The sequence below is a fragment of the Salvelinus alpinus genome, chromosome 15 (genome assembly GCF_045679555.1).
Source record: "Salvelinus alpinus chromosome 15, SLU_Salpinus.1, whole genome shotgun sequence".
Taxonomy (NCBI): Eukaryota; Metazoa; Chordata; class Actinopteri; order Salmoniformes; family Salmonidae; genus Salvelinus; species Salvelinus alpinus.
This window is the reverse complement of record NC_092100.1, coordinates 29271425-29286251: the sequence shown is the minus strand read 5'-3', so window position 1 is coordinate 29286251 and position 14827 is coordinate 29271425. Positions and strand designations below refer to the sequence as shown.

The 14827-nt window shown below is 40.3% G+C and overlaps 1 protein-coding gene across 3 annotated transcripts in view; it reads left to right on the top strand.

Annotated features, from left to right (window-relative positions):
• Positions 1 to 313: 313 nt before the first annotated feature.
• LOC139539876 (guanine nucleotide-binding protein G(o) subunit alpha) overlaps positions 314 to 14827 on the top strand; it is a 157313-nt gene continuing 142799 nt past the window's right edge. For 2 of the 3 annotated variants that reach the window (XR_011668030.1, XM_071343241.1), the window contains exons 1-2: positions 316 to 786; positions 978 to 1020. Coding sequence is in view for 2 of the 3 variants with exons in the window: in XM_071343241.1 (XP_071199342.1) it covers positions 669 to 786; positions 978 to 1020 (161 nt within the window). In the remaining variant the exon portion in view is untranslated. Of the gene's footprint in view, positions 787 to 977; positions 1021 to 14827 lie in introns of all 3 variants that reach the window. The other variant, XM_071343242.1, reaches the window with a different exon arrangement.

Sequence of the window (14827 nt, the reverse complement as noted above, 5' to 3'; positions counted from 1 at the left end):
TATTTGCATAATAAGTTAATTGCAAGCCAGTTATGATTTAATAAGATCACACCTAGCCCAACATCTAACAGACAACCTGGCTTGCGGCTTTTGCGTAGGCTATCAGAGGAAATCTGACAACTGGAAATCTACCTGCTCTGTTACAGAAATCCCCATCCGAAAACGAAACCCCTGTTGAATAAATACAATTATTTTGACTTGAGACTGTCAAACAGGTAGTATAACGGTACTCTGCCACCAGGATGGTTTGCTCGAGCATGCTCGCTTTGGTCCTGACGTCAGCAAGAGTGTAGTGCGGATCCCAACGCACTCTCCTTCCTCCGTTCATTGTGAGTGGCAAGCTAAACGATGCGAGCGCTCGTAGCTGTTGCCGCCGCCCAGTAGAGTTTCCCCGCCCGAGGACCAAGCACAACCACACTGACAAAGAGACCGTGTTAGCGCAAGATACGAATACAAGTCCTTTTTTTCAAACAAGTGTCAAACGTTGTCGTGGCGAATTTTTTGATGCTTTAACCAGTCATCGGCAGAGCGCGAGCGAGAGAGGGAGAACGAGAGCGAGTCAGCCTAGAGACGGATAAGGAAGAAATAGGGGGGAAATAATTGCTCGTATATTTCGGTCCTCGCCAACCGTTACTTTGGATATCAAGAAGATCAGAGGTTGTGTAGCCATGGGATGTACACTGAGCGCCGAGGAGAGAGCGGCTTTGGACAGGAGCAAGGCTATCGAGAAAAACCTCAAAGAAGATGGAGTCACAGCCGCGAAAGACGTAAAACTACTCCTTCTCGGTAAGATTCTTCGGAAGGAGGGGTGGCCGGACCCGGTCGATCGGCTTCCTGGTTGCTTGTCCATAGTCTGAAGTGTCCAAATCACACACCTGCTTTCTGGTTAGAATGTCAGCCAACTATGAATATAAATTAAAACCACAACATTGATGTAACGTTACTTTATACCCCCTTGTCTCTTTTCATCCCTTCAGGGGCTGGGGAGTCAGGAAAAAGTACCATCGTGAAACAGATGAAGTAGGTGCCACGGTCTAATAATTATTTGCATTGAATGTGTGTGATGTATACTCATGAAAGGCTTAACACACACACACACACACACACACACACACACACACACACACACACACACACACACACACACACACACACACACACACACACACACACACACACAGTAGTAGCTTGAGAAAGGTTTATTTGGTCCTCGACATTTCCAAATATGTTTTACCTTTTCTGGTGAGAAGAGCTTATTGACTTAAACCGACAGCGTTGCGGGTTATGGGAAAATATCGATGAGCTGTTCACAAAAATGGTGCTGAAATCGGAACCTGTTTTGCCTATACAGCTAATGCACGTTAGCTTTCACTGACAGCTTGTGTCAGTCTGTAAATTAATAAACCGTGCAATGACCAGTTCTGAGAATACACCTCTCTCAATTCGGCATGTTTTATCTCCCAGATATGTCTCCTGTTCCTTCAATGTCTGATCTCGTGGCGGGCAAGCAAACTGCTTCATAATTTAGAGAAATATTAATGTTAAAGGCTATAAATGTAACCGGGGTATATTAAGACTGGAGAGCTTTTGTGGGAGATATCTGCTGGTTTTAACGTTTGATGGCAAATGAGTTGATTTTGTGAAGTCAACCCAAGTGGTACAGGCTACAGTGAGCTCCGAAAGTATTGTGACAGTGACACATGTTTTGTTGTTTTGACCCTGTACTCTAGCACTTTGGATTAGAAATGATACAATCCCTATGAGGTTTTTGTGAATAATGATGAGTGAGAAAGTTACAGACGCAATATCATACCCCCCCCAAAAATGCTAACCTCGCTTGTTATTGTAATGGTGAGAGGTTAGCATGTCTTGGGAAACATATTCTATTCTTCTTTACAATAAAAGTGACTCCAAAATGACATTATTGACCATTAGTTTCTATTGGGCACAAAATAATCTGAAACACAACCAAAACAAACAGCAAATGCATCCAGCAATTTGGTAGAGTCACAAGCTTGATTTAATCATTGCTTGCTAGGAATATGGAACCAAATACTAAACTTTTGACTACTTTAATACACATATAAGTACATTTGACCCAATACTTTGGGTCCCCTAAAATGGGGGGACTATGTACAAAAAGTGCTATAATTTCTAAACAGTTCACCCAATATGGATGACAATACCCTCAAATTAAAGCTGACAGAGTGCAGTTTAACCCCATAGTCATTGTATCAATTCAAATGTATCACTAGCCACTTTAAACAATGCCACTTAATATAATGTTTACATACCCTATATTACTCATCTCATATGTATATGTATATACTGTACTCTATATCATCTACTGCATCTTGCCATCTTTATGTAATACGTGTATCACTAGCCACTTCAAACTATGCCACTTTATGTTTATATACCCTACATTACTCATCTCATATGTATATACTGTACTCTATACCATCTACTGCATCTTGCCTATGCCGTTCTGTACCATCACTCATTCATATATCTTTATGTACATATTCTTTATCCCTTTACACTTGTGTGTATAAGGTAGTAGTTGTGGAATTGTTAGGTTAGATTACTTGTTGGTTATTACTGCATTGTCGGAACTAGAAGCACAAGCATTTCGCTACACTCGCATTAACATCTGCTAACCATGTGTATGTGACAAATACAATTTGATTTGATTTGAAGTGCTGGAGTACATAGCCAAAACAACAAAAAAGGTGTCACTGTCCCAATACTTTTGGAGCCTATTGTAATTGATGAATGTTAAAGATTAAATTACATTTTTCTCAAACACATTTATATAGGCTGAGCGAATAATTGGGTGTGAACTTCACACTGCAATATTTATTTGCCTGCCTTATAGCCAACACCATTTCTTGCCCTTAATCAATCAATTAATCAATCAATCATGCCATTTCAGATATTCAACTAATTAAGAATTCAGATGAATGTTATGATGACTGTCATTTTAAGGGGTCCTCATTACAGTGTTATAGTTAGTTGTAATAACTCATAACTAGTGGTAATTGCAGTCTGTAATTCCAAATTAAAATGCTTGTTACAAATAGGCAAGTTTCCACTACATTCACCAATTTAGTGTTTTGTTTCCTATCAGCAACATCCGATTCAGTAACAACTGTTGCAAGGTTGTAATCTCTTGTGGACAGATGCGCTGGCTGTCCAAGATTAGAAAGGTTGGATAGGCTCTAATTACCAATCCATGAATGCGCACTCTACAAAATCTCCACTCAGTGTTGTTGCTAGCCGTTGCCCCCCAAAGGTGTGCCATCTTGGTTAACTTGGTTGAGTTTCAAAAGCAGATCAGATATAGGTCAACCTCACTGACTGGTGTCTACCATACGGGTGTCATCCAAGATTATATATATAAAAAAATACTTATAAATAATGTGTATGTTGCCCATAATGACAACCTGAACCTCCTTGCCATTGAAGTGGGAGGATAAACCCACTAGTACACCACGGAGTACATGTACTATCTGCATAAGTACAATTTAATTACTAGGTGATAGGGTTGGGCGGTATCCAGATTTTCATATCGTCATACCATCCTTCTCTAATCCCGAGATTTTAGGTATTACCGGCTTGGTACACAAGGGGGTGCCAAAAATGCAAAAATGCTAACAACATTAGCACAAGTAATAGCGAATTTCCATAGAGGCTGCTAACTAAATATGCTAACGAGCGCAAACGAAAATAAACAAATTGCAAAAGACAGGCAATCCAGCTCATGAAGTTATACAAGTATAGATGGGTGATACCAAGTATAGGTAGGTGATACCAAATGTAATTCTTGGTGAGTTCGGACATTTACAAGCGTATTTGAACAAGAGACATTGTGCAAATGAACAAAGTTTTGACGCACGCTTGTCTGAAGGAAGAACAGTACTGGCTCTCCAGCAGCATGTCTACAGCTGTTTCTGTGTAGAGTCGCTAGGGCAATGGGCCTGCCTGCTAAGCTCGGAGAAGAGGGGGAGGAGTAGATGGGGCGAGAATGGAGTAAAGAAAAAAACGCAAGGAAATCAAGATAGCACTTCTCAAACACAGCAGAAAGCTAACACAATATGATGCCCCGTCACCTTATTAATTCAGCCACTTAAAAAAAGATCAAATGCATAAGAAAATATCTTGCTGCATTTTGTAAACGTAGATCTAAAATGCTTATTGGAATTTCTGCTCGGCATCAGACTAATTTTGTGTTTCAGTTGCACTTTTAAATTCTAATGAGAATTCACAAACTGCATTCTCTCAGCAGACAGCGCTCTGACTGATATGTACCTACTTTTCTCTGGTACTTTTCTCGGTGTAGCCAGCCTATTTTTCTCCATGCTATATTAACTTTAAGCAATACATTGGTAATTGTAGCAGGCTACATTCTTTATATGATAGGCCTAAACATTCTAAATATGATTATTTAATACATTTTAGAATAAGGCTGTAACGTAACAAAATGTAGACATTTTCAAGGGGTCTGAATACTTTCCGAAGGCACTGTACCTGCAGTACCTGTACCTGCATATGCAATGGTTAGGAGATGAAGCAGATTACGTTTTTCATTTCACCTGTCAAATAATTTTACATTATGAAGCTGAAGTAGTTCCCCAGAACAGTTGAGCAAGTCACGTGTTTGTTTGTAAATGGCACAGTGGGAGAAAGCGGGAGCAGGTGAGTCCAGTTGTGTATTGACAGGGTTGGGTTTTTTGTTGTTGAATAGAGTGATCAGGGACATGCAACTATAGATTTTCTTCACAGAATATACATTAGTGCAACACATTAGGCAGAAAATAGCTTCCTTTTCATCATATGACAACAGAAGTGCAACACTATTTGGATGGCAGCCACATAAGTAAATGAGCATACACTGAAAAAGCAAGGTATTTTTTGCAAAAATGATGATCCTCAGCAATCTACACACAATACCCCATAATGACAAAGCAAAAACAGGTTTTAGAATTTTTTTCAAATGTATAAAACAAAAAAAACAGAAATACCTTATTTACATACACTACCGTTCAAAAGTTTGGGGTCACTTAGAAATGTCCTTGTTTTTTAAAGAAAAGCTATTTTTTTGTCCATTCAAATAACATAAAATTGATCAGAAATACAGTGTAGACATTGTTAATGTTGTAAATGACTATTGTAGCTGGAAACGGCAGATTTATTTATGGAATATCTACATAGGCGTACAGAGGCCCATTATCAGCAACCATCACTCCTGTGTTCCAATGGCACGTTGTGTTAACTAATCCAAGTTTATAATTTTAAAGGCTAATTGATCATTAGAAACCCTTTTGCAATTATGTTAGCACAGCTGAAAACTGTTGTGCTGATAAAGAAGCAATAAAACTGGCCTTCTTTAGACTAGTTGAGTATCTGGAGCATCAGCATTTGTGGGTTCAATTACAGGCCCAAAATAGCCAGAAACAAAGAACTTTCTTCTGAAACTCGTCAGTCTATTCTTTTTCTGAAAAATGAAGGCTATTCCATGCGAGAAATTGCCAAGAAACTGGAGATCTGGTACAACGCTGTGTACTACTCCCTTCACAGAACAGCGCAAACTGCCTCTAACAAGAATAGAAAGAGGAGTGGGAGGCCCCGGTGCACAACTGAGCAAGAGTACAAGTACATTAGAGTGTCTAGTGAGAAACAGACGCCTCACAAGTCCTCAACTGGCAGCTTCATTAAATAGTACCCGCAAAACACCAGTCTCAACGTCAACAGTGAAGAGGCAACTCCGGGATGCTGGCCTTCTAGGCAGAGTTATCTCAGACTGGCCAATATGTATAGTGCGTATGTTATTGTGTGTGTGTGTGTGTTTGTATGCATGTGTCTGTGCCAATGTTTGTGTTGCTTCACAGTCCCCGCTGTTCCATAAGATGTTTTTTAATCTGTTTTTTAAATATAATTTTATTGAAATTGCCATTGAAAAACTTTGCTGGCTATTCTGGCAATTGGCATATCCAACTAAGGCACTGCATCTCAGTGCAAGAGGCGTCACTGCAGTCCCTGATTCGAGTTGGGAGTCCCATAGGGCGGTGCACAATTGGCCCAGTGTTTTCCGGGTTTGGCTGGGGTAGGCCGTCATTGTAAATAAGAATTTGTTCTTAACTGACTTGCCTAGTTAAGTAAAGGTAAAAAAAAGAGCTCTACTTGCTGAGTCGGCTAGGGCAGATGTGACGTATATAAAGGTCATATGTTCATCAAAATAAAGACCTAAATATTTATAATTGCTAGTAAACTCAATCATTTCTTCACCAAAACAAAACTGAAAAACACTTTTTTTAGTACCTGGTTTTCGAAAAAATGGGTCTCCATCTTTTGCACCAATAACATTTTCTTTCTTGTTTTACACCCGAGGGTGTGGGAAACCAATCTGTACGAAATTCATTAACTCACACACAGGCAGTTGGTGTTTGGTAGAGGGACTGGATTGCGTGATAAAATGTCCAATCAACCCCTGTCTTTATCAAACTATAGGCTAAAAGATCCCTATTTACAAAATCAAAAGCTTTCTGGAAATCAATGAAACATGCAAAAGTAGGCTTATTTTCCTGTAGTCTATTTCTGACTATTGTGCAGGCCGAGAAGATATGATCGATACATGCTCTGGATTTACAAAACACATATTCTTCTTCCACCAGAATGTTTTGATCCTCCAAAAAGGTAATTCATTTACTGTTAAAACCTCTTGGAAATAGGGGGCGCCCTTTTCACTTCTGGATAAAATTGTGCCCAATTTAAACGGCCTCGTACTCTGTCCTAGATCATATGATATGCATATTATTATTACTATTGGATAGAAAACACTCTGAAGTTTCTAAAACTGTTTGAATTATATCTGTGAGTAAAACAGAACTCATTTTGCAGGAAAACTTCCAAGCAGGAAGTGAACATTCTGAAATGGGTCTCTGTGAAAGGCATTGCCTATTCAATTGTCTTGTATTTATGGATCTGTATGCACTTCATACGCCTTCCACTAGATGTCAACAGGCAGTAGAACGTGGAATGAAGTGTCTAGCCTTCTGTGGGACCGGATGGGAGTTGTTGGAGTGAGAGGTCAGCCATATTGGCAGTATTTGGCTACGCACTTAGGTTTGTCATATCGTTGTCTGCAATGCGTTAGGTAGACACGAAGAAATGCTCAGTCTGGGACGTTATTGGATAAATATGTGAAAAACATCCTAAAGATGGATTCTCAACTGAGTTTGACCAGTTTATTCGACTTTTATTATCACTTTTTGAATTTTTCGTTCATGCGTAAAATCTTCATGGACACGTGAGCTACACATGCTAGCCAAAGTTGCTAATTCGACAGAAGAAATGGACATTCTAAAACAAAACAACGATTTATTGTGGAACTAGGATTCCTGGCACTGTATTCTGATAAAAGTTCATCAAAGGTAAGGGAATATTTATGATGTTATTTCGTATTTTTGTTGACTCTTTGGACTCCAACATGGCGGAGAATAGCTGAGCGCTGTCTCAGATTATTGCATGCTGTGCTTTGTACTAAAGTTATTTTTTTTAAATCTAACATAGCGGTTGCATTAAGAACCAGTGTATCTTTAATTATATGTGCAACATGTATTTTTCAGCAAAGTTTATGATGAGTTTTTCTGTTAGATTACGTGGCTGTCTAAAATTTCTCCGGACATTTTGGTGCCATTTGTGACCATGGCGGCAATGTAAAACCACGATTTGTAGCTATAAATATGCACATTTTCAAACAAAACATAAATGTATTGTATAACATAATGTCATAAGACTGTCATCTGATGAAGTTGTTCAAAGGTTAGTGATTAATTTTATCTCTATTTGTGGGTTTTGTGAAAGCTATCTTTGCGGTGAAAAAATGGCGTTGTGTTTTGGGCTTTTCTGGTGAACTAACATAAATATATGTTGTGTTTTCGCTGTAAAACATTTTAAAAATCGGACATGTTGGCTGGATTCACAAGATGTTTATCTTTCATTTGCTGTATTGGACTTGTGATTTCATGAAATTATATTATATTATATCCCTGTGGCGCTAGGCTAGGCTATGCTAGTCAGCGTTTCTGATGAGAATGATCCCGGATCCGGGATGGGTGGTCCGTATTAAGGATAAATGACTATACTGTAATTTATAGACTGTACTTACCATACTTAGTATGCCTCTATAATAAATGTTTTGAAGATTTGGGAATGGGATTCACTATAAACTTATACCAAGTGGATGGCATTATACTTTACTCAAAACAACTAGTAATTCATGTGTATCTACATGGTATGTTACCTACATAGTGGATTACTATTCCTGACAACCTGGACCTAATTTTGAGGCATCTAGAAGCACCATACAAGTGAGAAAATAACACACTAGTACATCACAGAGTACATGTGATTTCTGCATAAGCACAATGTAATTACAATATTTTATACAGGATTTAGCTAGTTAAATTGAAGTGTATCTTGAGGAACACTTTCTTGTAATTATTGTGTACCTACATAGTACTTACTGTATGTTAGCCATCCTGACAATCCAATCATCAGGTTCCGAAAGCGCCACCCAAGTGGTAAGGTAAACACACTAATAGACCACAGACTACATATCTGCATAAGTACAATGCTATCGCTAGTTGTTACACAGGATTTAGCTATTTAAAATAAGTTTATAGTTAGTTACCTTTATAATTACCATATAATTACTTACTACTCATTCCCAAGTGAAAATACCTACAAACAAAAGATGAGCTTCTACTTTAGTCAACTTTATTGCAACATGTAAAAATATTAGGGCTGACCCCATTTAGTCGACTGGTCGATTGTTTGGTCAATAGGCTGTTGGTCGACCGAGATTGTTTTAGTCGAGCAGTGGCAAATATAGGCTATATTTAAAAAATGATGGCACACGAGACATCTGTCTGATTCACGCCTGTCTGAGTGGACTAATCGATAGCAGAGGCCATGGAGAATTTTTGGGGGGTTTATTTAATTCCATTTACAAGTTGTCAATTTGGGCTTCTGCCAATCTTGAGTAAGGACACGCACTTGATTACACATACAACTTGGCCTAAGCTTTTTTCTTCGCCTCAAACTGTAAGTAAACAAAGTCTGCTTTTACATCCATTGAGAATGACAATAGTTCCTGAACGTAGCCAATTAGAAAAATCTTTACAGCTCTCTCCCTTTCGATAACCACTCAGCATGAAAGGGGGAAAAATGTTATAATCTGGTCGGGTGGAAACGTCATAACATTGGCCTTCCTGATTACTTCTTATCCCTTGCGCAAATAGCCTACAGCTGTGTCTGCTTGTCTGGAGCTCACTGGGGCAGGAAACTCTGAGGGCCAAGAATATTTTATACAATGTTGAAAGTTTGCTAGCATGAGCTTTGGGGCTGACCAAGTTAATAGTTGATACAATGTTTCAAGTTCCTTGCAGACAGGCCATGCGTAGCCAATGTGATTTATAAGATATTTATTTTTATCAGGATATTTGCAGGCTGCAATATTTTTATTTGTTGGCTTTATTTAGGCTATTTTTACATACTGGCAATGGAAATAGAAGTTATTTTTTATATTTGTATCATTTTCATTTAGATAGAGTTTTGTTTAACCACATTACATTGACTTTGAGATATGAAGACCTTATTATAAATTAAATAAAACTGTTCCATGAAAATGTGCATATGAAAATCATAACTGGCACACAGATCAGTAGAAATGTTAAGATAACTTGGCATTCCAAATGGAAAAGGTTGCTGAACGCTGGTGTGGCCTATTACCGGTAACTTCAGGAGCTTAATAAAGGCAGAATCTGTGAAGGCCAGCAGCAGCGGGCAGCAGGAGGAAGAGGGTGGGAACAGGTTTTTTTCTTCTGGTTTTTGATCTCTAGCGCCCTCTTTAGTAATTTGCATGTCTTAAAGCATTTAACAAGCTCAGCAGCCTACATATAGTTGATTTTATTCAAACCTAGGGTGTGTCTATATATGGAAAAATACACATTTGAAAGTTTTGACCAATCGATTGATCGAAAGAATAGACGACTCTCGGTCGAAGATTTTTTTTATTCGGGCACAGCCCTTCTTTTTATCTCCTTTTTAACATTACAAGTAACAATGGAAATCAACAACGTCTCTGTCTTCATCTGTTTCTTTCTTCTAAGCATTTTCCCATCCTGGAGTCTGAGAACTTGGGCTCAGTGCAAGAGGCGTCACTACAGTACCTGGTTCGAATCCAGGCTGAATCACATCCGGCCGTGATTGGGAGTCCCATAGGGCGGCGCATAATTGGCCCAGCGTCGTCTGGGGTAGGCCGTCATTGTAAATAAGAATTTGTTCTTAACTGACTTGCCAAGTTAAATGAAGGTTAAATAAAATGTTTACAATTTTTTTTATGGGAATCTGTGGTAGAGAAGAAGAATGTATGACAATTTAGCATAGACACTCTACATTAACCTACTAATACTAGTTATCATTATAATGATTTCTATAGTTTAGGCCTATAGCCTATAGCTAAGCCTAGCTACCTAGCTAGATGTTGTGTTATACAGCTAGCAAGAATAGTACTTGCTAACATTAAGTTAGCGAGTGTTTACATTTAAAATTAACTAACCTTACTCATAGGTGTGTTGACACAAGTAGCTAGCTAGCTAACCTTATAACAGTGGTTATCAACCGGTCAATCGCAATCGACTGGTCGATCTCCGAGACATTCGTAGTCGATCACCAAACGTTTCTGTAAAAAACAACAACAATAAAGCCTAGCGTTCCTATTTTTTTTGTTTTTTGTTTAGTGCTGTTTTGTTGGCGATAGGTGCACTTGATTTAGCAGGCCTAGCACTTGGAGTGTTCCCATTTTGAACCATTTCGTGTCCGAAGGTATAGAGCAAATCAAGTACACCTGTACACCTATCTGGCCAATCAGATAGCTCAGATCACCGTGTCTCCACAGTTTCCTCGAGCAATAGGCCAAATGCTTAATTCCAGCACTGCAGCTGCAATGAATGAGTATAGCAAAGCTTGCGTTGTTAACATTAGTGGCTTGAGTCTTTTTTAATATCATGGAATATTTCACTTTCTCTGGCCATAGAGTAAAAACATGAATTTATGCATGAGGCAGGAAGAGGGTGGCCCCAAGACTGTGTTCCCCTTTTCTCAGCGGAAGGAGAGCGGAGGGACGATGAGTCGGGTGAGAGGCAGTCTCCCTGCTGCTCCCTCCTATCCCTCCCTCCCTTCCCTCAGGCTGACCATCATATGCAGGCCATCAATCCAGTAAAATAAAATAAAAGCAAATTATTATGCTCACTTAACTGTGCCTCAAGTAATACAACACATGATCTATTACCAATGTGATCACATACCTACAATTTTGAAATATTATGTGAGAAGAACAACATTGGCAGGGCAATAAGGTTCATGTTGCATAGGCTTGTTTTTTTAAGTCATGTTTAAAAAAAATAATCTGAGCGGTAGAACTCGGCTTACTTTTGGAAGTGATCTTGACTCAGAAAAGTTTGGTGACCACTGCCTTATAACATGCTGGGTATGTCTCACGTAATATCCTTGGGGTACGGTTACCACGAGAACAAGGTTCAGGGAAGACAAGACCAATGTCTGTGCTAGTGTGTAGCAACCATAGCATTGCTATTTGCCAGCTTTATGTAGCTAGCTAGTCAATGTTAGAAACAGGGTTCCAGGCATAAGCGACATAAGCGGCTGTTTAGGGCCCCTGGCCTCTAGTGGGCTCTCCAACCAGTACATTTTATTTATTTATTATTATTATTATTATTTAAAAAAAAATAGGAACTCAACTTACTATTGAGAGTAAGAATTGTAGAATACGCCAGGTTCAATTTCAAAATTTGGTTGCGCATCAGCATTGTTTCTCTTTAGATATCTGGCTAGACTAACTACCAATCTAAAAATTGTTAGCTGACATGGCTAGTGACAGTCACTCAATTAGCCATGCCAGCTAACTATTTTTCGATTGGTAGTTAGTCTAGCCAGATATCTAAACTTGCCTAATACTGACCTCCAGGTGGCCCCATTAATCATTCTCACAAATATGTTAGTCATATTAACATGGCATATGTCATTACAAAATGTGTAACATTTAAGGATATTTGCTTTAAAACTGCAAATTTTTCTCCACCCCATGGCAAAATGGGTAGAATGGTAGGAAATAAGCTGTAAAACTGTTTTTTTCCCCTTCTCCCTGCCCCATGGCAAAATGAGTAGAATTGCATGAAATTTGTTATAAAACTGCAAAATTTTCTCTACGCCCCATGGCAAAATGTATAGAATTGCAAGAATGTTTCTCTCTGTCACGCCCTGTTTTCTTTATTATTTTGGTTAGGTCAGGGTGTGACTAGGGTGGGTATGCTAGTTTTGTATTGTCTAGGGGTTTTGTAAGTCTAGGGGTTTTAGTAGGTCTAGGTATTTGTAAGTCTATGGTGGCCTGATTATGGTTCCCAATCAGAGGCAGCTGTTTATCGTTGTCTCTGATTGGGGACCATATTTAGGTAGCCATTTTCCTTGGGTATTTGTGGGTTCTTGTCAATGTGTAGTTGCCTGTCAGCACTCATTTGTATAGCTTCACGGTTCGTTTTGTTATTTTGGTTCAGTGTTCATTCTTGTAATAAAGTAGAATGTACGTATACCACGCTGCACCTTGGTCTCCTCCTTTTGACGGTCGTGACACTCTCCACCGTCAAGAGGGGGTCACTAAAATGGGGGGGCAACCAAATCTCTCTTAGGGCCCCCAAAGAGCTAGAAACGGCCCTGGTTAGAAAACTATCTAGCGTGCTAGCTAATCCCCAAAAACCACCGATGGAACCAGGGGTGCCTAGCCAGCTCCTCGGGCTTCAAATCAAATCAAAGTTTATTTGTCACGTGCGCTGAATACAACAGGTGTAGACCTTCCAGTGAAATGCTTACTTACAGGCTCTAACCAATAGTGCAAAAAAGGTATTTGGTGAACAATAGGTAGGTAAAGAAATAAAACAACAGTAAAAAGACAGGCTGTATACAGTAGCCAGGCTATAGAAGTAGCGAGGCTACATCCCACGTCCTAGCTGGCTTGAGAGGTTTCCTTGCTCCGGTTGGCTCGGATGGGGCCCATCCCACATGGGCCTCAGCCGGATTGTCAGTTCTTGTTCGCCCAGCCAGTCCAGGAGTTTTTTTATTTTTTTTGTTTTGTTGGTGACGTCGGGGTGGATTCCGCCGCCGATGGAACCGGGGGTGCCTCAGCCAGCCCATCCGGCTTTCACGCCCTGGCTGGCTCGAGAGGTTTCCTTGCCTCGGTTGACTCGGCGGCTTCCCATCCTACGTCACACTCCACCGGATCTTTGGGCTCCCTCTCTGCAGTGGGATCGACAGGTGTCTTGCCTCAGCCGGATCGTCGGGCTTCCTTGCCTCAGCCGGCTCGCCAGGCTCTCACACTCCTGCCGGTTCGTTGGGCTTCCACGCCCCAACCCGGTGGAACCCCCTAGAGTTGGGGGTACTGTCACGTCTGCTCCCGCTCTTCCCCCCCTGGCGCTTGATGGCACCAGGCTGCCCTGCATCACGCACTCCTATCATCCATTACGCACACCTGCCTTCCCTCGTCATGTGCATCAGTGATATTGGACTCACCTGGACTCATTCATCACCTGTTATTACCTCCCCTATATTTGTCAGTTCCCCAGCTCTGTTCCCCGCTTCTGCATTGATTGTTTTTTGTCTTTGTTTTCTTGTATGCTGACGCTGTTCCTGTCTCGTTCCATGTCCGTTCTTTATTAAATGTTTGACTCCCCGTACCTGCTTCATCTCTCCAGCGTCAACTCATGTCACATTCGTCTGACAACTGTGTGACACACGGTTGATTCGTCTGTGAAGATGACATTATTGAATGTCTCGCCAGCTTTGATCCATGCCTGGGCCTGCAGGACGTAAAGTTCTGTGTTTGTCAGACGAATCATTGGGTCGAAACTACAGAACAGTACAAAGCAAGCGAACACACATGGTTAATGTTCTGATAATTATTTTAAAATGTGAAAATGTGCAGCATACAGTAAAAACCAAAAGTTGATTTAAGCATTATTTTTAGCATTATTAGGGTTCATTAAAGTATTGTAGCCTACTGTACCTGTTCATTTTCCTGGGCATTCGAGTTCGGCGCTAAACAGGCATCTGATGATAGTGTTTGCGAATAGCACTGTCCGTGACCAAAATCCCCAAGTCTACCAGTATTTTTGAAATGTCTCCAGTATATTTTCCATTCCTCCTGAAGGCCTAATCTGCTCACTTAAATGAATAGAGATCCTGGTCATGGTGCTACAGTATAATCATAGTGAGGACAATCTGCAATCTGCTGTATACTTATAGCCTATTGTAACCTGAAAGTAATGCCTTTCCTCACCCCGTCCAAAACTACACCCTAAACACAGTTACTATTCCAAAACGAGCTGTTAATAAAAATGTAAAAATCACATTGCGGCCAAAGAGAACAGACGGAATGGACATAGTTTTCATCAAACCAGCTTCTTTCTATGGTGCTACCCGTTCCAGGGTTAGGACTGTAACCACCAGCTTCTTTCTATGGTGCTACCCGTTCCAGGGTTAGGACTGTAACCACCAGCTTCTTTCTATGGTGCTACCCGTTCCAGGGTTAGGACTGTAACCACCAGCTTCTTTCTATGGTGCTACACGTTCCAGGGTTAGGACTGTAACCACCAGCTTCTTTCTATGGTGCTACCCGTTCCAGGGTTAGGACTGTAACCACCAGCTTCTTTCTATGGTGCTACCCGTTCCAGGGTTAGGACTGTAACCACCAGAG